Genomic DNA, 20,614 nt, shown 5'->3' on the forward strand with positions numbered 1-20,614 from the left:
CCTCCTGGACTCTTCAAATAAGTGAAGCACAACATGTAAGTCTTAATGAAGGTAATGTATTCCACTCCTGCTCTGGGCTCCTCCCCTCCCTGTGCCTCTGATTTCACCCCTACCTCCTCACGTTCATCATCGCCTCCCTCCCTCCCTCCTTGTCTCCCTCTTACCCAGAATGCAACACGGGCTGAGCAGGCTCAGCTGAGCTATAAAAAGGCATAGCATGGGGGAGGGAGGGCTGCCGTGCAGCAAGAACTGTGCAGACACACACACACGGGGATCCAGGGACAGCAGCCCCCTTTGCACTGGGATCTAGAGCCACAGCGCGACAGAGAGGTCAGTACAGAGGACAACGCTCCATCGAGCAAAGGAGAGAGGGGGAAAAACGAGGGTCTAACTCTGTCAGAGGGAGGGACGGATAGAGAGAGAGAGAGTGTTGGCAGGCAGAGTGGGCAGGGCTGTTTAATGGGATGGAGAGAGAGAGAATAACAGAGACTGTCATCTGGTGTGTAAAGACATTGTGTTAAGAGTGGTGGAAACTGTCACTTGATCAGGCATTGACTGCAATATTACAAAGGCATGTAGCTCCAGATGGCTCTGAAAGCATGACATAACTGTTCTTCTGAAATAAATATATTAATATCACTGATTCTAATTTTGACCCTTGACATTTGCTCTGACTTTTTACTGCAGTTGCCTTCAGTCCTATAATGAATGTACATTCATTAAAGGCCATTCTCATTCAGGTTGCTCTTGCCTTTTAGTTCCACCGCCACGCTTTCAGCTCCTCTACCAAACCAGGAGGCTGAGTGCTGTTGACTCAGCTGAGCAGATGGACCACGTTAGAGTGAACCAAAAGCTTTCATTTTGGGAACACACAAACACATCCACAACAGCTCCACTGACGTGATCTCGCTCCATCCTCACAAACAACATGGAATATCTCCCACTGCACTGACGTCAAAGGGTCCCCTGTTCTCCCTTAAAGGGACAGTACGCGCAATTAATTTGCAGAGTGCCTCAGTGACGAGCGGCGCACAGAGAGAATGCACCGACAAAGATCATGGACCTGGTACTTTGTGTTCACTTCTGTGGCTACTTAACAGGCCGCCAGCGAAACCTTCATCCCCATGTGCTGTTTCAGAATGGTTGACATGCTATCCCTTAACAGCTGCAGACTGACTCAGTCTTTTTATAGCAGGTTAAAAAACAGTAATAAGACATGAGGGAGGAACAGGCGAGGGGGAATAACTTAGGGGGTGGGGGTCGTGCTGAATCCGGTGTCTCCAAATTTCAAATCAGGGATGGAAATGAAATATTAGTCTCAGTGCTTTACTCTATAATTGTATGTCTTTAACGGTGCATTTGGAAGATATTTGTGCTCTTAAGGGACAGACAAAAACAAAACTGAAAGCTTTCAGTGTTCGGTCAGCCATCACAGGCCTGTTTCCACTTATGATAATGTCAAGTTCAAACATGTTGCCACATCTCCAGGACTGATACAGCCTCTGTGTCAACAGTCACACAGCAGTGCAGCCACTGCACGTGACTTTTCCATCATTTCATTCAATGATCAGTCCAATTCCTGCAACCAAGTAGCCATCGCACCGTTTAGGAAGCAGAACATGCCCTAAGAAGCAGGCAGGGAGTGACGGCACCATAATAGGCCAGAGAGGGATTCCTAAAGAGGATCTGTGCTGACTCAGACGCCAGCCTCACTGTGACATTTACAGGGGTCGCAGGGCAAACGGCCACTGACATAGAAGCAGACACCTGAGAAGCAGCACAGGCACTACTGAGGTGTTCTACACGTGAGAATCCGCGAACGAGACGGCAGCATTAACAGCCTCACTGAATCGTCTGTGAAACAGGAAAACACGTCAGCCCAGGGGCTCTGGCAGGTGGATCGTCTGCTTTCAGATAAAACTTCGATTTGGTTTTAGCTAAGCGACAGTCAAACAGCTCATACTTGTACAAGCTTTCAACTAACATTGACTCCTCTAACTTTATTTATCACTTGAGACTGATGTTGTTGTAAAAAAAAACAGCCACATCGATGACTTCAAAAAATCATGCAGACAAACTCGAATAACTCTCGTCCAATAGCATTCTTTGAATCTTCACATCTGTTCAAGCTAATATCTCAATCTGCAGACATTTCTGAAATGTAACGGTTCAAATATTTGAAAACATAATTTATTATATGTGCAGTATGTTCTTTCCTTTTGAGTAACCTTGCCTGGATAATTAAATCTAAGCCTGGCCCTCAACATGTAACCTGAGAAATGAGCCCTTTGCCCTTTATCATACCTCTTGTTTGACAAACTCAGGCCAGACACGTCGCAGTCAGTGTCTGTGATGTGAGTATACCAGAGCAAAAACTGAAACTGCATCGCATGGCAGGTGAATATCTCTGTTATTTGGTAGATTAAGAGACTGAGATTTGAAAACATTTCAAGACTTTGATATTTTTTGTTACCGCGAGTTTTTAAACGGTAAAATCTTCATTTCATGACTCAGAGTATCCAAATTACCACAATTAAAAACAAACTACTGAGCCGTCACATTTTTATCCCCAAAGAGAAAATAAGAGAAACATGAGCTGTGTGCTCCTTTCAAATGTGCACAGGTCGCTTCAACAAAGTCAGACTGGATGCAACAAGTAGGATGTTATTTTTGCATGGACAACAGATGTTTTCATATTATATACTCACATGTCTAACCAGTGGCATGAGCAGCTATTTAAAGCTTTCTTTTTAACACTGAAGCAGCGCTGATGGCTCACTCGCCTTCTTCCTCATTCTTCTGAATCCTGTTTTGTAGTCAGCCAAAAAAAGATATATATTCTGTACTGTTGACACAGGCAAAACAGGCATTTCCTGTTTTGATTAAATCTTGAAAGACTAAAACTTGTCTCATTTAGAATGGGGGGGTTGGCCTTTTTTTTTTTTTTTTTTTTAGTGGGATACCGATACAGATTATTCGTAGTTAATAGGATAAAAAACAATATTTGGAACAGATGTGAATTTACAGTAAAAAAGAAAATTGTTCCAAAACGTAGGATATAATAAACTGCAACACAACAATCTGTTAAAATGCTCAACTGGAGACTCTCCTCCTGCTCAAGGCTGCTCTTGTCTCACTACAGGTCAGGGGCACCCAGGCTTCAGTGTTGATTGGCCATTACTCGTGTGTCATTTAGCCAATGAGATAGAGTTGTGGGCGGGACATGGAGAGACAGGGAGAGAAAAACACACCTGTAGCAGAGCCGAAGCAGCACACTTTATTGATGAATTAATTGTGTCCACAATCAGCAAAACAAAATGTCTCTTAAATGATTAGAATGAAAAAAAAGAAAAAAGAGAAGACAAACACTTGATCAAAAACGGGGGCGCCAAAAATGACAAAAAACCTCCTGACAGGAGCTTTAATGTTTGCATCACATGAATATCATCATCATTACTGTTTGTTTAAATCATAAGAGAACATCTGTGTGAAACCTGCGATAACTTTACCAACACTGCGTAGAGGTACTTCTATTTTACACAGGGTTCTTAAAAATGACAAAACTGACCTCAAGGAGCCGGATACAGTCAAAGACATGAGTTTGTGTGTAGCAGCAGATAATGTTAGAGCGTTAGAACTGCACATGAAGATAACACAGTTATGTAACAAAGGAAATGCTTCTGGGGAAATGACTGTACGATCATGATGATGCTTTAAAGGCATTAATAATAAATTGACTTAAAAGGGTTTATGTTGTAATGTATAATCCCCCCCTCCCATTTTCAGTCCATCAGTGTCTGTATTCTATTCTTCCATCTGTATTAGAGACACATTTAGTTTCTGCTATAATGTAATGTCATTGACTTTCCTGTGTCCTTTTCTGTCTTACAGTTGAAGAAAAAACCTCGTCTAACACAACACAATGGCAGGTAAACAACTTTTTTTTAATGATGGGTTAAGGATGATTATACATTTGAACTGCTATTATTTATATTAAACGTTCACTATAATAATAATAAAAAGAGGAAAATCATTTTGTTAGACTCTACTGCCCTCTTCTGTTGAATTTTGAGAATGCAATTCTGGTCTTACACAAAAGCAGATCCAGATTTGATTTTATTGAAAATAAAATAAATTGTTAAGTTATTTCACTAAACAATACAAAACACATGAATTTATAATGGCTTGCTTTGATAAAAACCTACACATGACTTTTCCTGTAGTGTCCTGTGATCACTTTAACCAGTGGCTGCATAACATTATTACATGACAACAGTTGCTATGGCAACACAGTTTGAGTGATATCCACAAACCTGAACTAAGGCAAGAAAAGTCAAAAGAGCCTCTGCTCACAACAACAAGATGGAAAGTACTTCTGATTCCTCAGCAAGGGAGTGTCGTGATGGTTTGTTATACGTTTTTAAATGAACTTTATGTTGCTCAGAGGTGAGAAGAAAGCTCTATCATTGAACACATGTTGACTCAATCTTCTTTGCTTATTACAGACAAAATCAAAGACGCCAAGATCATCTTCGTAGTGGGTGAGGACTGTCAGGACTTTATCTCACTTTGCACCCAGAACACACTTCAGAGCCGTCTCTCAGCATGCTCATCAGACTGTACTTTTCATGTTATTTTTTAGGTGGGCCCGGCTCAGGAAAAGGCACCCAGTGTGAGAAGATAGTTGTGAAATATGGCTACACTCACCTGTCATCTGGGGATCTGCTCCGTGCTGAGGTGGCTTCTGGCTCTGAGAGGGGCAAGCAGCTCCAGGCCATCATGCAGAAGGGAGAGCTCGTGCCCCTGGTAAGAAATCAGATTGTTTTAGAGTTAATTAAGAAGTGTATTTGAAACTTGCACTACAACGCAAGGATATAGATGAAGATACAATACAACAAAAAAATGCGTGCACAGAGAAGAATAAAATATCTTTACTAATTTACCAAAATGTCTTTTGATACCACGATTTCAACATGATGCAATCTCCGCTACTTTAATCATCTGCAGCATTGAAAAGCAGCAAAGCCTTAAAATACAGATCTTCAGTCATGTTTTAACCCAAAGATGCCATGAGCAAAAGAAAGAGAGCAGCGGCGAGCCAATCACATTCACATGCCAGCAAACACTGACGTGTCTCAAGTCCTTCTGGCGTCTCGTTTCGTTGCCACAGTTCATCTTTATGTTTGTGCAATTTAGGCAGGATTGCTTGCAACTACATAATATTGTTTGCCTGGGACTTTTATTTGAGTTGCCATGGTATCAGTGTCAGGTAACTACTGTATATTGTTTGATTTTTAATCAACATGGTATCAGGGTTTAATATCATGTCCCCCCTTGTCCTTGCAGTATCCTTTTAGTAACATGTTTATTTTGTGTGTTGAAGCCAGAAGTATTTAGGCTACTTAAATAAAACATACACGCTGTAAGTGTGTGTTGTTATGTTGGGCCTGTTGAGACCGTTTTAGAGAAGTGTTGATTTACCTTCATGAACGTTTAGAGGATGTTTACTATGTGCGTCAGTGGGACTGATTGCATTTTACAGGCGGTCGTAATTTTTCAAGCACTTACTGATATTTACGTACTGGACGAAATAAAGGAAGCACCTGCTGGTGTCATAAAGATTCCCTGAGTGTAGTTTCTACTAGGAGTGCCGTGTCATCACGAAGGTTGATTACACCGTTTGGGTCTGCTTTCAGGACACAGTCTTAGACATGATTAAGGACGCCATGATCGCCAAGGCTGATGTCTCCAAGGGCTTCCTTATTGATGGCTACCCCCGTGAGGTGAAGCAGGGCGAGGAGTTTGAGAAGAAGGTGAGCGAGGGCGTTAAATGTCGCTCTATAATTCATTCAACAGTCGCTGGAGAAAAAGAAAACCCGAATTGAGCATTTCTGTCTTTGACGTCAGATCGGCAAACCCTGCCTGCTGCTGTACGTCGACGCTAAAGGTGAGACCATGGTCAAGAGGCTTTTGAAGCGCGGCGAGACCAGCGGCCGCTCTGACGACAACGAGGAGACGATCAAGAAGCGCCTGGACCTGTATTACAAAGCAACCGAGCCGGTCATCAGTTTTTATGAGGGCCGTGGCATTGTCAGGAAAGTGAGTATAACCGCCACGCACGCCTGCACGAGACTAATAAACAATGAGCGATAACGTCGTTGAATTAAATCCATTAAGTTTGCGTTATTGCTCTGAGTCAGATTTTTTTATTCTACCTGCTGTTCCTCAGATTTTACACAATATCTTTGTTCGCAGCTCAATCCAAAATAAACTCCAAGATGCATTTTTTTTTAATCAATACTGATAGCCTTAGCTTCATGTGACTGCATCAAAAAATGTGTGGACGCATGGACATTATACCTCGACCTCCACCCAACAGGTCACACATGCTGAGTTAGAGTTAGAAAACTATGTAAATTGTGTATTAAGTGCAACATATTCCCTGATGCATTGTGTTCCTTGGTCTTGTTCTGCCCAGGTGGACTCTGAGCTGCCAGTCGACGAGGTCTTCGCCCAAGTCTCAAAGGCTATTGATGCACTGTAGTAAAACAACGTCACTGAGCTGTGTCTGATTCTCGCTGTCTCATTTTACTGATGTAAACCAATTTTAAAAAGGACAAAGAGTTGGTGCCCTCCTCCACTCTGCCTGGTTCAAAAATACTGAGGGCCTTTAATGATCAACAACGCCTTAACTGTACTCGTCCTCAAGCTCAAGCTGCTATGAATCTGCTTATAGCAGCAGATGGAGAAGCATTTGTTAATACAAGTATTGATTCCATTCTGTGCTCAACATGTATGTGGAGGTATCCAAGAGACATTTAAAAACATAATATATATACTGTAGCTTTTTCATCTTTGAGGCGTCACGCTCATTTTGGGGAAATCCTGCACGTTTAATAATCCTTTCCCCTTCTTTATGAAACAATGGCAGGGCTCAACCACACACTGGGGAAACATCTGCATACACGTGTGTGGGCAGATGTTTAATTCAATTTGTTTTTTATGAATTCCATACATTTACAACTTTATCAAAGCACATTAATAATCTCGTTCTTTTTATGAAGATGTACATCCGTCTTTAGAGTGATATGTGACAAAAAATAAAATCAAAGTTTAAGGAAAACGTCAAATATTTCAAAGTTGTTTTTTAGTGGCATCATTGTTTAAATCTATTTTGTGACTACAGTAGAAAGAGCATTGACATTGTGGATTGTCCTGGACAACCATGTACAAACACAAACAAGAGACTTTGACAATGCTTTTAAAGTTGAAAAAAAGAAAGAAAAAAAAAAGCTTCTCCATGCTGAAAAACATGGTCAAGGTGCTGGAGCAGCAGACACAACAGGAAGCCGGACACACAGCTACAGCCATGGCTCACCACTGTTATTACAACTTTTCCTTTGAGCCCCTGCTGACCAAACAGGTCTTCCTTTACCTCTCACCTTCCTCACACAAACACACACACGAACACACATCCAGCTGGCCAAGCAAGCGCTGCTGCAGGTATCCGGACTTCCCTCAAAGGAGCGCTCTGATCATGACTCTGCGCCGCAGGGACGAGGAAGAGGAAAGCAGCTCCTGGAGGGGGAGGTGGGGTGGGGTGGGGGGGACAGGATGTGTCTATCGGAAAGTCAATCATGAAAAGGCGTCTGTAAGCACCTTCTTAAAGTCATCGAGGATGTCGCTTGAATGTTTGGAATGCTGCGCTTACCTCCTGGAGGTACAAAACAAAGAGGGAAGAAAGGAGATGGCAGTGTTGTTCGCCACGTACGGCAGAGAGAGAGAGAAGACACGGGTCTGCGAGTGTGTGTGCGTGTGTGGGGGGAGGCAGGAAACAGTACCGCAATCCAGGGAACCTTGAACCTCACAGAGGTTACAGAGTATAAATCAATCAAGTGGAAGCAGGTTGCCTTATGTGTATACAAGAAAACCCTGCTGATCTGAGAGTACATGACATGTGCATCAAAAACAAGTGAGGCCCCTCTGTAGGAACTCTTCTGACCCCCTGTGGTCACTACATGGAGATGCACCATTTACACTCAGTGTAGAGTCAAGTCAACACACATCACATCAAGTCTTTTTTGTTTTTGTGTTATAACTTATATCATATATTATAATTGCAAGGCTCAACAGTAGCCATGGCAACACAAAGCTACTCTATAGTCACACAATATACCATGTAGATGTAGCAAGTTTATCCCCATACTTTGCTAGAAATGTTCAGGTGAGCCTCGGGTGCCGAGCGGCCTGTAAAAATATATACTTGTATGCTTGAAGGCCATTTATTATCTGATCATGCAGTGCGTAACGGGAATGGTGTGACTTCCACAAGCAACCAAAGCACGGCTTGCATGATGAAAGAATTATCCTTTCTGCACAATCGCAGACAACTATAAGCAACTTTGGAAGGACCAGTTACGAAGCTAAATCCAAATGTACAAAAAGCCTGACTTACAACTCAAAGTCAGATATGATCTTTTTGAATGGGAAGTTTTTATGACATGGTACGTCTGAAAGGCTTATGCTCATCTACTATCAGTCTTGGATATAAGCGCTGCAAGGCCATGCGTCAGATCCCCCCTTAGAGGACGATAAGGAAACTACTCAGCTGCAGCATACACTTCCCTCCCTCTCTTCCCCCCCCCCCTCTTCTCGGCTATGGACTGCGGCGGACTGGATGGCTGGCACCAAAGAGACCCCGGTGGCACTGTGCGGGAACCAACGTCAACCTGTGATGAAAGACGATGGCCGATTGTTTCCTGTTATTGAAACACTACTCATGGGCGGGGGTAGCGGGTCGGGGCTATGCTCCAATAAAAAAGGAAATCCATTGAAGGAGAGTGCTACTGTAGGAGTGTCCTTTGGCCAGCCTCAGATTTGATGGAGTACCCGAAATGAATGCCAACTGTGACATATGCCTCTGCAAGTTAATCCAAGCTGTGTCAACTGCTCGAGGATTGCAATCATTTAAAGTAGCACAGAGTATAAGTAGAGTAGAACTGTCTCTACTTGGGGTGGTATTCTGTGTGCGTTTCTTTGTTCATGCTGCCTGGTGGAATGAGGTCAAGTCAGGTTCAAGGGTAATGAGCAGAATATGAAATAGTCTCTGAACGAACTCTGAGGTATTATTCCACAGTGGGATATTAACACCAGCATGTGTCGATCTTGTGCATGTGTAATTTAGCGAACAACATGAAGACCTGACTTAAATTTGAGTGGGTGTCAATATCGCCTCATTCTCAGTAGCTGGAGATTTAGTAAACTTTGTGCAACAACGAAGATAATTAGAAGTATCGATCAGTTTGTGGGGTGAAAAAAAAAAACAGTGAAGACTTTAAATCAGAGCCTTTATACTAGTAATCAAAATGTTTCACAGTTCATTGCAGCCTCGTTCTGTCAACTCCCGACACTTGGGTTTATTATGTTTTGTTATGTTTGTGTGTTTTCTGCGTAAAAAAGTTAGAATTGTTTCGCTCTGGAAGTGTGCACAATCCGGGTTGTAAGAAGCAACAACACACAAGCAAAGACATTTTTTTGTGATACTTTACCAAGTCTTCAAAACACTTTCATTTTATTCGGTTTCAAGTCAAATTATTCTTTTCATGTAACTGTTTCTTGGATTTGATTGTCTCTTCTTTGTACCATTGGTTTCCCCTGTGATTAGATCAAGTCAATATGTCACAATACATTCAATTGTAACTGTTAATTGCCTATAAACAGTCTTTTTTCTGTGGGGACGTTATGTTCATGCCTTATCCAATAGTCGCCTAATGCACTTTTTCAACTTAGAAAAACCAATTAAAGGATTTAGAAGAAATTCATCTTAAAGTAGCTTGACCACCTTCTCTTACATATTAAACCAAATAGATGCTGTTTCTGCTCTCTTGTTTATTAAAATACAACATAAGAAAATACACAAAGCCAAAACAAAGACTTAAATGGACAGAGTAACTATTGAGTAGTTTCTGTCTGTGAACTGTGGTTAGCTACAGAACTTTTGCAATTATTCCAAAGGATTGTTGTTGCATTGTTGTTGTTGTCGAGTCTGTGTGTGTTATTTTCCTTTCGGGTTCTTTTCCAGTCCAACAGACTCTGTGTGGAGTGTTGATTTGATGTGATGATAACTCCTGTGAGTCTGGTCTGTACAGAAAGGATGTTGTGTCTACACTGTAAGCAATTGCTGCCAATTTTCAACACTGAACTACTGGTTTGATTTAAAACAGTTAAGAACTGCAGCTAGCAGTTTTTAAATATATGCTACGTCTTATTTGTCTTTATCAAAATACCCAAAGCCATCAACTCCTGAATGGAGAATCATTGGAGGATCATTTAAATCACATTTTTTCAGAGAAGGACAATATCCTGAATTTCCCTCGGGATCAATAAAGTATCTATCTATCTATCTATCTATCTATCTATCTATCTATCTATCTATCTATCTATCTATCTATCATATGGAGGACATGTGCTACACATCAACAAGACCTGCATCATCAACATGCATCAGATTTTGAAACTACAAATTTAGTGATAGGTCTGATTGCGATCATATTTTATGTTTCACTATCTTATTTATATTGCAGCAGATGTTTGATGAACAGATCCTCTGTAGCACTAGCTTGTCTAGATTTTGATTTTATCATGTAATTTACAAGTGGGGCTTAGATTCAAATAGTGAACTAATATATTACTGTATATAATATTATTTAATATTATATTTTAGTGGTTGTCGTAAGGTTAAAATGAATACAGCCGAATGGTCAGAGGACCAACACTCGTTTACCCGCTAATTTCATCATCAGATGCTCAGAAGAAATCCATGGCACATATTACCAAGGCTAATGCTAACGCTACACATAGTCACTTAAGTACATATTGATACTTCCAATAAACTGCAACTACATGCAAACAGAATGACGAAAGGCTAGCCGCATTACAATTGCACATGTTAAAGAAACACTTAGCTTTTGGGGACTCAGATTCTACTTTGATGAGACGGATTCGAGACTGGAGCTTTTTGTGAATGATGTCTGATGAATTTTACCAATAATTCATTGACAAATGAATTCAAACAGATTCATTGTTACACATCACATATATCATGTTAGTCACCTGTTGCTCCTCTTTCTCAACCAGGAAGTGCCAAACAGAGCTGAACCCAGCCTTGGGTTTATATGTGGGTGTGTCCAGTGGAAGGTGCCATGTTTGGTAGAATTAGAGTGTTTGTTGAGATTAAAAATGTTATTTAAAACGCTGTTTAAGTATTTACTGAACTGAAATGTATTTTGACATGATTTCAGTCTTATTCCAGATAGTATGTGCTGTTTTTTTGTTTGGTTGTTTGAATTTATTTCCAACCCCTTGAGGAAGCTTCAACAACTTCTACACAAGAGTGTACAGTTCAAACAGTGGACATTAAAACAAAAAACAACATCATTTTTAGACTGTGTTGACCAGACAATGGGCAGCACCTTCTTGGAGAAAGGGGAGGGTTTACTAAAGTCAATGTGCACCGCCCAGTAGGCAGCACAAAAAAGTTTTGGAAAGTCCTGACATCCTTTACAGCGCTGAGCGCATCCGTACGGTCTCCCGTGGATTATAGTCTCCAGCCAGCGTTATTGAAGACGACCTATCGAGAAAGTAAGTTTTCTACAACACTATTGTGTGTGTGGTTTTTTTTAGACCTACTTCCGCGATGTCTCGGGAATATGTTGTTTAATTTATTTCCCTGATAGCTTTGATTTTTTTTTTGTGTAGCTTTTCTTCTTTTTTCTTAGTGATGTATTAGTCAGATTGTATTACACGTGAGCCGAATAACCGAATAATGCGAAGTATTTGATTGTTTAAAACCTTGAGTAGTGGCCGAAAAAGTCGTCCTTGTTGATATCAGACTGTGATCATTTCATTGTTCATCAGTGAACCCTGGAAGCCTTTACAAAAATAAAATAAAATAAAAATAAGATGTGTTTTAATCAGCAAACCTTAAAGATCATTAAAGACACATTCCTCCTCCGTGAAAAGTCCGGGAAATAACGTGACTTTTTTGTTTTCCTTTGAAAGTGCATAAACAGTTTACACAGGCTCTTCCTTTCCCCTCTATATGAATCATATAACAAGGGGGGCAGCCTCCGTCTTATCTGATCTGGGCATTGTGATATTATTTAAAGAAAGCCATGCTGTAGGACTGAGCAGTGTACAGCTTCCTGACGGAGCCGGCCAGAAGTTAGTGACCAGCAGATAACCCTTGGGTGCTGACCCTCATTGTGCACCAGGAAGAGGGACAGAAATATTGTGGGACTGTCTCTGGACGAAAATCCTGCCATCCCACTGGAGGAATTTGAGACATTTGATCAACATGGCAGTGTTGAATAGGTTGTGTAATTGACCAGTGACCTTTTTTGTTACCGTTTAATCAACTGCATGGAGCTAATATTTGATCTGTTATCTTACATGGTATTACTGCACGTTAAATTTTAATGTAAATAACAATAAAAAAAAACCCTACACATGGTTTATATACACCAGGACCTATATTTGTGTTCTTAACTCATGCCGAGTACTTCTTTTTTAAACAGAATAAGAGTCATATTCTTGGTCTGGACATCTACTTGCTTACTCATCTATCACATTTCCTCATTTACTCCCGCCCTCTTTTTTTTTTTGGCAGATCTTTGACATCTAGAGACTTAAATTGTGTCCCTTTTGGCTTCCACAGTCACTGCTGATCTGCCACCAGACAAGGACAATTCAACCTCTGTGCGATTACCTTCACATCCTCCAGAGACCCAGACTCAGCTCCCACAAACCAACACCTCAATCTAAAAGTGAGCAGAGATGGAGGGTAACATGACGTGGTTTGTCCTGCTCCTGTGCATCGCTGCTGCAGCATCTGGTGAGTGTACAGACTGACATTCATTGTTTTTATTTTCCTCTGTGAAAAGCCTTTCTTCTCAGACTTTATGCTGGGATGAGCGACATTCAGATTTTTGGGGCCTCTTGGGTCATATTTCTGTCAGAAGTAGTTAAAACATACAGTAGATATCATTTCATTTCTTTGATTTAACATCATTTCATTATCAAGGCAAAAGAGTGTGCTTCTCTCCAGTGTTTGATCTTGAATGCTTAATCTGGATTTTACAACCCAATGTTGAAGAGAGACAACAGAAATGTGTTTCTGCGGTTTTTCCTCACAGATACTGGAATTTGAAGAAGCTTGCAATACTTTTATGAGGCTATGTTTCATTAAAACTCCAAATGATTTCTCGACTATTTTACCAGCAAGTCTTCCTGGAAAACATTTGTTTGAGTGGTTACTGTTGTTGATGAAGAAGAGTTTTAAGCACAGTGAAGGCACAAAAGGTGCTGTTAATGTGATGCTGCTCTGTTTGCACCCCCCTGCTCTAACTCTGGCCGTGGATGTGTGTGTGTGTGTGTGTGTGTGCCCGTGCCCATAACAAATTCAACCTGTAATCCAGACAAGGTGGTGAAGAGATGTGAAACCCTCCCTCTGCCCTCAGGCTGTAATCCAGACTCCCGCTCTGCTCTGCTGCTGAAGGCTGTTAGGGGCTAACTTCCCTGCAGCTATCTTTCATACGGGGTGGCCGCATGTTTCTCAATTAAAACAAGGTGTCTGTGAGGTGACTCTAAAAAGTTTGGATCATTTCACTTTTTAGCTAAAAAAAAAAATGGAGCAAAAGAAAACAATGCAATCTAATATATATGAGTTCATTTTAAACATGCTGTATTGGAAGCACACTCATTTTGTTTGAATATGCAAATTAGTTATATTATCTTCTTTGTTGATTAGCAAACAATGCTGACTCACTCCTACACACACACACACACACACACACGCGCACACACACACACTATTGCGAAGTCGTATTTGTGTAACTTCGATGGGGCCCTCGATCTCTATTTCGATCATGGCAGCTTTTGGTGAGAAAATCTGACTTTAGACCTGACATGTTTTTTTTATTACAGTACTCAAAGATATGATGGATCAATACAAAACGAGAAGTATTAAAGTGTAGAAATATCTGACGTCCTCGGTATATAACACCAGAAGGACTCAGCCTGATCAAAATCTTTAATTCAAACATAAAACTTTGAAGTGTTGGAGCTGTCTTTAAGTTGATTGAACTTGTAATAAAAAACATTTTTGGTTCACTGCAGAATATAAAACACAAGAGCCTGGTGTACTTTAAAATGGGTTGATTATAACTTTTCTTTTACTGCACATACCTACAACGTAATGTTCAAAGTCTATCCTGGTGTAAGAAATATACGTTAAAGAAGTCTTTTAGGCACGGTTTGGATTATAAAACATTGATTCTCTTTTTTTTCAAGGTCGTAGAAAAGTTTTCTATAGGCTAGGATTTGTCACCAGCGTCTGCTCAACTTTGTAAGTGTGGTCTCAAGAATTATTGAAATCTCTAAATGAGCTTCCTCTACAGTGAAAGAGTTCAAAGTCACAACACGTTAAAACTTGATTTGCGTATAAGTTTTGTTCCCGCTTTGCCGCGAGCATCTCTCGAGTCGCTCACTGTACATAAAGCACATAAAGTTTCTCTCAGACTGTAAATGTCAAACAAGAAAGCAGATCACCCCCCTGCTGTTATGAAACGCAGTTTAACATAAAGTGACTGCAAAATTAGGGTCCAAATTTATTTCACAAAGCTGCACTTTAAAGTAAAGCAGCACTTTATACTGCCAAATCCGCCTTTTGTCACTGTGTGCTTAAAACACATTCATCAGAAAAAAAAAACCCTACCCTGTCTTGTTAATACAGCAAAACTAGCCAGCAGGCATAACTTAGAGCCACAAAAACAAGCCTCTTCTCCCGGCCTCCGCGTTGACCCTCTGTATGACAAATCACAATATTGCCACAAGTGTTAAACAGCCTCTCCACGCAGGCGTCTGGTGGCAGCGGTACAGAGGTGATTCTTTGGCCAAATGGCAGACTTTCACAGAGTTGACCTCATGTAGCTTCCACCGCGGGGGGGATCGGTCTCTCCGTCTTCTGCGAGGAGATGTTTAGCTCAGCCCTTAATTGCCTCTCTGATACATCGTCCTGAATTCACTTTCTTTTTTTTCCCTCCCCCTAAAAAAAGATTTTCCTCTTCCTTTTGTTTTCTTTTTTTGCTACAGCATCTATCGTTACAGGAATCTTTAGGAGGAGCTCATTTCTCACTTCTGACCCCGTTTACTGACCGCTGAAGCATTAATCAAACACAATCTTGTGACATGTAGGCGTTCCTCTATCACCAAGTGTGTTGTTTATTCGTCATTGCATTGTCCAGTATTGTCACATTAATGTGTCGTTCGTCTGTGGCGTTGTCTCCTGGGCTTCATCCCGTTTTGTTTTTAGAACAAATCAAGCGCAGAAAAATCAGGTGCGACACACTGACACAAACAGGACAGAGAATCACATTTACAGACGGAACGAGGCTTTGCAAAACAAATCAACACTCATATATATTTACCCAGTGACTCGAGGTTTGTTTGCTTAACAACGTCGTCGCCAGCTGCAATTCACCGTGGGAGTAGCCGGCGTGTCAAAGTTCCTGAAAAGAAGTAAACAGAGAATCTGAAACAGCCTGCGGCCTGCTACAAATCCCACAACGCTCGCTGCCAGTTGGAGACGACAATATATTGAGTTTGACTTGTGCTCACTTTTTTTTTTTCCTTCTGCTTCACTGAAACTTATTACATGCTCAACCCTCTGGAAGCCCTCTGCTATCAGGCTTATTAAAACCTTCTGTGACAACAGCATGATAACACAGTCACAAGTAAAGGAATGTCAAATCTGCCAAGGCCAGATTCTCTACATCGATATCCGACTGGAGAAAATATGTACGATGTGCAGCCTTCAGTAAAGTCAGAGGATTATGTTGAAGTTCATGTCTGAGACTCGTGTTACTTATCCACTTCATTTCCTGCAAATGGAAACTTAATTCTTCCTTGGAGCACCCCCCTGGGTCTTCTCCTATCATGTATTTAGACACTTCTGAAAGATGCAGTAACTACACTGGCCGATAAATGGATGAAATGTAGTTTTGCAGCAGAGCTCTCGCATTACTTGGAAGCTTTTTGTGCGAAGTTTTACACGGCTCAAACTGGAGACGTTTTTTTTTAATACCGGTGGACAGAATTACGGGTGCCCTTTGCAGCCTAACACTTCCATCAACCCTGCAGAAGTGAAGGGCTTTATTGTCGGGGGAAAGATGATGGATTGGTTGAAACTTTTCTCGATAGAAATCAGAGAAATGTTTTAAGGTTTTAAGCCCACACACATGCAGTAAGGGTCCGATGTTCCGACATTCACTTTCTGTCCAAAGAACCCAGACTGAGCTCTTTATTAAAGCAAAAATGACTCGATCACTCGTTTTCATCAATCTTACGTGGGCGGGGTGGCACCACCACTACCTTTCTCTTAAAGCTGAGAAAACTTCCCTTCTGCTCATTATTGACATCGCCTTCATGTTCGGATCAGTCAGGCCTCTTTCTTGTTTACAGCTCATCCGTAATCTCTGGACCGGCTTCTTTCAGGCTCCAGTAAAACAGAGCGCATCACACCGGTCTTAGTTTCACCACGCTGCCTCCCTGTGAGGTTAATTGTGTTTAAAAAAAATGCTGCCGTTTGTTTTGAAGGCCTTGCATGGTCCAACCAGCGGTTTATCTCTGAGCGCCTGTGGTGCTTCGATGTGTCTGAATCCCTCTAGTCATTTAAGAGGGGGGGATTTATTTGTGCCAAGATCACAAAGATGGAGTTGGCTGTGCGATGGCTGAATTCATTCTCCTCAGTTTAGGAGGGCTTCATCTGGCCAAACATTGTGTGAAACTTGTTGTTTGGAAGGATTTAAGGAATGACTTGTCGTCTCCCAACTTTCTTTATGACGTCCCTACATCTGCCTGAGAGAGGGCAGGTTACATCATAATATGCCAAACTTTTAGATGAGATGAGATGAGATTCAACTTTATTGTCATTACACATATACAAGTATAGGGTAACGAAATGAGATTTGGCATCTCACCAGAAGTGCAAGAGTTCGTTCTATGTACAGTGATTACAAAATTTACAGATGTAGTTAAAGAAAAAGTGAATTATTAGGTATATATGGCTGGATGGATTATTGGGATGCTATAAATATAAATAAATGCTATAAATATAAGTGTATTCAGGGGATTAAATATACAGATTATACAGATTAAGGTGCAGAGAAAATGCTTATACTAGTGTACAGATAATATACAGAATATGTACATATTATACAGATCGATAACTTTTTGTGCAAACATACTTTGTTGTTAGATGATCGATATGTATGGTTGTGCTTTGGAGTTTGTCTGCACACTTTGTGTAATTTCCTCAAGAAACTGACTCGGTATCGTTTTCTTAGGATGATTTTGTTACCATGGACATGATTAATTTCTACTACAATCATATAGACGTTTCAACATCTATAAAATTATCACCCTGACATAAACACATGATGGATATATATACAGAGGCTGAAATATCGTTATTTAAAGTTTGTTTAATGGTTACAACTTTTTCACTCGTCAAAACTCCCCCAGATTATACAGTTCTTTGTTTATGGACGGAGACTTCATCCGTTGGTTTCTGAAGAGTAATCACGAAGAACAATGAGGGCAGCAGCCGCGTTTGAAATGCCAACTCTTGCTTAACTTTCTGTTAACCTCGAAACAGGCAAAGAGGTGGAGCTGAGGCGGCGCTTGACAAGCTACTGTGCGCTCACTTGTCGGCCGCGCCACCAATGATGAAAATGTATCCACAACTTAGTGAAATCTCAACTCGTACGTTTTGAAGATGTTCAACCCAGCACAGTTTTTACCAAAAGAAAAATAACTCCTGATGAGGCTGTAAACATGTTTCTACCTGTTGTTGATCGCGCCTGATAAGTAAACATGTCTGTAATTTGTAAAGTCGTTTCTGTCTCTTAAATCTTTCATATCCAAGATATGTGTCTTATATCAGGGCAGCTGTAGCTCAGTCTAAAGTCCAGCTTCAAGTTTTGGAACGATAAAAACACAGAATTGGAACTGTGCCCGTTTAGTTATGAAGTAATCAGGAGATGCTCATGATTGTGTGTGTGTGTGTGTCTCAGAAACAGAGTGAGAAGTTAATTTTCCACTTAAGGGGATTCTTGAATTAACACATGAACAATACTGACTTCATACCAGGGAAGCTAAGCTAATGAATGCCTCTTAAAAATTAAATAAATGGATACAGAAGCTATTGAGCACCTCCACAGGGAAAGATTTTCATTTTTTTAATTTCCAGACCGCACGACAACCACGACAACCGCAACCACTTAAGCTCCCTCCAGTAGTGGGACATTCTAACAATTATCCATGCGTCTGACTGAAGTCTTTGTATTTAGCGATTTTATCCGCTGTGTGCCCGGCATTTCCTGGCGGGGAAGTAGTGTTGAATATGCCCCCCGCTGCAACAACTTTCCCAGTGGGAGCCGGGCATCATGATGTCAACCGCCAGACCTCCTGTTGCATTTCTTCCTACCCCAGAGTCTCCCTCCACGGGCCGGAGGAAAAGCACAAAAGTGATTAGCATGGCCGCCGGAGAGGGGGGGAGGGGGGGGCGAGGCGAGGGAGGGCTGTCTGAAGAGGAATCTTAAAGAGGGAAAAGAGAGCGAGACAGACCGTCAGACGAAGAGAGATAACAGAATTCATAAAGACGGATTCATGGAGACAGTCAGGGAGTGGAGGGTCAAATTCGTGTGACTGTCAAAGAGCAGATAAGTAGTTCGGAGGGACAATGAAGGGAAATTTGGGATTTAAAAAAAAAACAGACAGAAAAAGGGCAAGACATGGGTAAAAGCAGGGTGATATGGAGATCCAGTTAAATTAAAAGTAAGAAAAGTGGAAATTAAAAGGCTTTGACTTATGAGACAAAAGAGGAGATAGGAATCGTAAAAAAAAAAGTTAGCTCGCAGACAGAGTTGACAAAGGTTTCCCATAGAGTAAGCCGACAGCAGAGAAGAAAAAAAAGAAAAGAAACGTCATGTTAAAAATGGCGTTGAGAGTCAAAACAGTCCACTTCCCCTGTTTGACTGTAGTGAGCCAGCTCGGCCTGCAGTCAGACTGGGTGGCAGGGAGACGCGACCACTTGTCGCTGCCTCAGACCGATTTCAATCTCCTCCAATGTTATGCCCCTCCCAAATAACAATCCATTTCTGACTGCGCTGCTTTTCCTCTGTTTGAATACAGAAGGCAGTGTGAGAAAGACTCACTGAAGTCATGATCCTCTGCTCTCTTAGTTCCCACATCTTTTTTTTTCCCTCCGACTTACACTCAACACTTTATCACTGTTGTAATAGCCATGTGGCTTATAAGGACACGTGACATTTGTAAGATCCTAATGCGAAGAAATGACACTTGAATGCGATGTAATGCTGTTCTGCTCTTCAGTGTTTTTAAGCTGAGTTGGCATTTGTTTGAACTTCTCTTTTTTTAAATTAAATCTGTAAAGTTGTGGGTAAGAAAAGGGTGAAAATCAGGAAGAGAAAAATTGCAATTGTGATCTTTCTGGTTTCTTTTTTTTTTTTTTACCACTATTTTTGAAACCTCAGAGGAACTCTGCCGCATCCTCAGCAGCTCTCTTGTGTTATCTCCTCATTTTTCTTTCACTATCTATTACAGGAAACATATTTAGTCTCTCCCTGTCGTGAGAGGAACCTGGATTCTTTATATTGTGTTAAACTGAACAACACAAAGCGAAAAAGTATACTTTTTTTCAGGGGGTAAAAGTCTGAAATGATAATCCTTTTAGACTTTATATAATGTCTAATCTTCACCTCTGTGTTATGTAACTTGGTCTCTCTCCTTTTTTTTTTTTTTTTTAAACTCTACTCCAGCTTTGCTTCAGGAGCCAGGGTGAGTCTTAGGTGTACAACTTCTATGTATGAGAAGCCATGCAGTCCATAATGTCCATCATTATAGACCATTATAGATTTCAGATTAAGGCTCCGTGCTGTATCTCGACTGACCTTCTCTAGACCTTCATCTCTGTGGGACTGCGAGGTCCTGCACCCTTCGGCTCCACGCTCCTCACTATGCAGCAGCTCGAGCTCTGAATGGCTCATTAGTAGCGGGCGAGATAAATGCCTCGTCAGCATGGCGACCACTTGTGCTCATTTCGACAGGCCTGCTGTCTGCACAGATAAGGCATGGCATTATGTTTGCTTATCTCTGAGGTCTGTCTGCCCAAGGTCTACCCTGCAAAGGGCTACACAAAGGCAGGAAGCGTACCTGCATATTTGGAATGAATTCGGAGGTGACACTCATGGCTTACTCACCTATGACTGCTTGAAGTCAAAGATGCTCTCCAAGTATGGTTCAAGAGAGGTCTGGGGGGGGGGGGGATTTCCGATCTCTATCGTGAGAGGAATTGTTGCTCAGTCGTGGAAACTTCATTCTTCATAATGAGGGAACTTCTATTTGAATCAGTTGTTTCATCAGTCACAGCCAGATCGAACAAAATGTTCCCAGAATGCTTCATGTCCGGATTCTGCACAAACAAGGGACCGTAGCTTTGGTTTAGTTTTATTTTTTTCTTGGCTTAAAGAAAGTT

The 20,614-nt window shown here is 41.3% G+C and overlaps 2 protein-coding genes across 3 annotated transcripts in view; both read left to right on the forward strand.

Annotated features, from left to right (window-relative positions):
* The first annotated feature begins 208 nt into the window (after nucleotides 1–208).
* Nucleotides 209–6,561, forward strand: ak1 (adenylate kinase 1). 2 transcript variants are annotated; one of them, XM_079363834.1, is made up of 7 exons: nucleotides 209–330; nucleotides 3,892–3,929; nucleotides 4,506–4,541; nucleotides 4,643–4,806; nucleotides 5,697–5,813; nucleotides 5,908–6,099; nucleotides 6,479–6,561. In XM_079363834.1, the coding sequence occupies exons 2-7, from the start codon at nucleotides 3,923–3,925 to the stop codon at nucleotides 6,542–6,544; spliced, it is 582 nt and encodes a 193-aa protein (XP_079219960.1). In that variant the 5' UTR covers nucleotides 209–330; nucleotides 3,892–3,922; the 3' UTR covers nucleotides 6,545–6,561. The 2 variants fall into 2 exon arrangements, with proteins under 2 accessions (XP_079219960.1, XP_079219959.1); XM_079363833.1 differs by lacking the exons at nucleotides 209–330; nucleotides 3,892–3,929 and adding an exon at nucleotides 4,346–4,405.
* Nucleotides 6,562–11,507: 4,946 nt separating this feature from the next.
* eng (endoglin) overlaps nucleotides 11,508–20,614 on the forward strand; it is a 47,086-nt gene continuing 37,979 nt past the window's right edge. The window contains 2 exon segments of the mRNA XM_079363602.1: nucleotides 11,508–11,640; nucleotides 12,716–12,892. Of these exon segments, the coding sequence (XP_079219728.1) occupies nucleotides 12,835–12,892 (58 nt within the window). The 5' untranslated portion in view covers nucleotides 11,508–11,640; nucleotides 12,716–12,834.

The sequence above is a fragment of the Symphodus melops genome (assembly GCF_947650265.1).
Source record: "Symphodus melops genome assembly, chromosome: 16".
Taxonomy (NCBI): Eukaryota; Metazoa; Chordata; class Actinopteri; order Labriformes; family Labridae; genus Symphodus; species Symphodus melops.

Bases quoted from the DNA above. Each gene is read 5' to 3' on its own strand.
- ak1 (XM_079363833.1), top strand. From the start codon at position 4,363: ATGGAAAGTACTTCTGATTCCTCAGCAAGGGAGTGTCGTGATG. The intron at 4,807-5,696 runs GTAAGAAATCAG...GTCTGCTTTCAG, and splicing joins AGGGAGAGCTCGTGCCCCTG to GACACAGTCTTAGACATGAT. The intron at 6,100-6,478 runs GTGAGTATAACC...TGTTCTGCCCAG, and splicing joins GCCGTGGCATTGTCAGGAAA to GTGGACTCTGAGCTGCCAGT.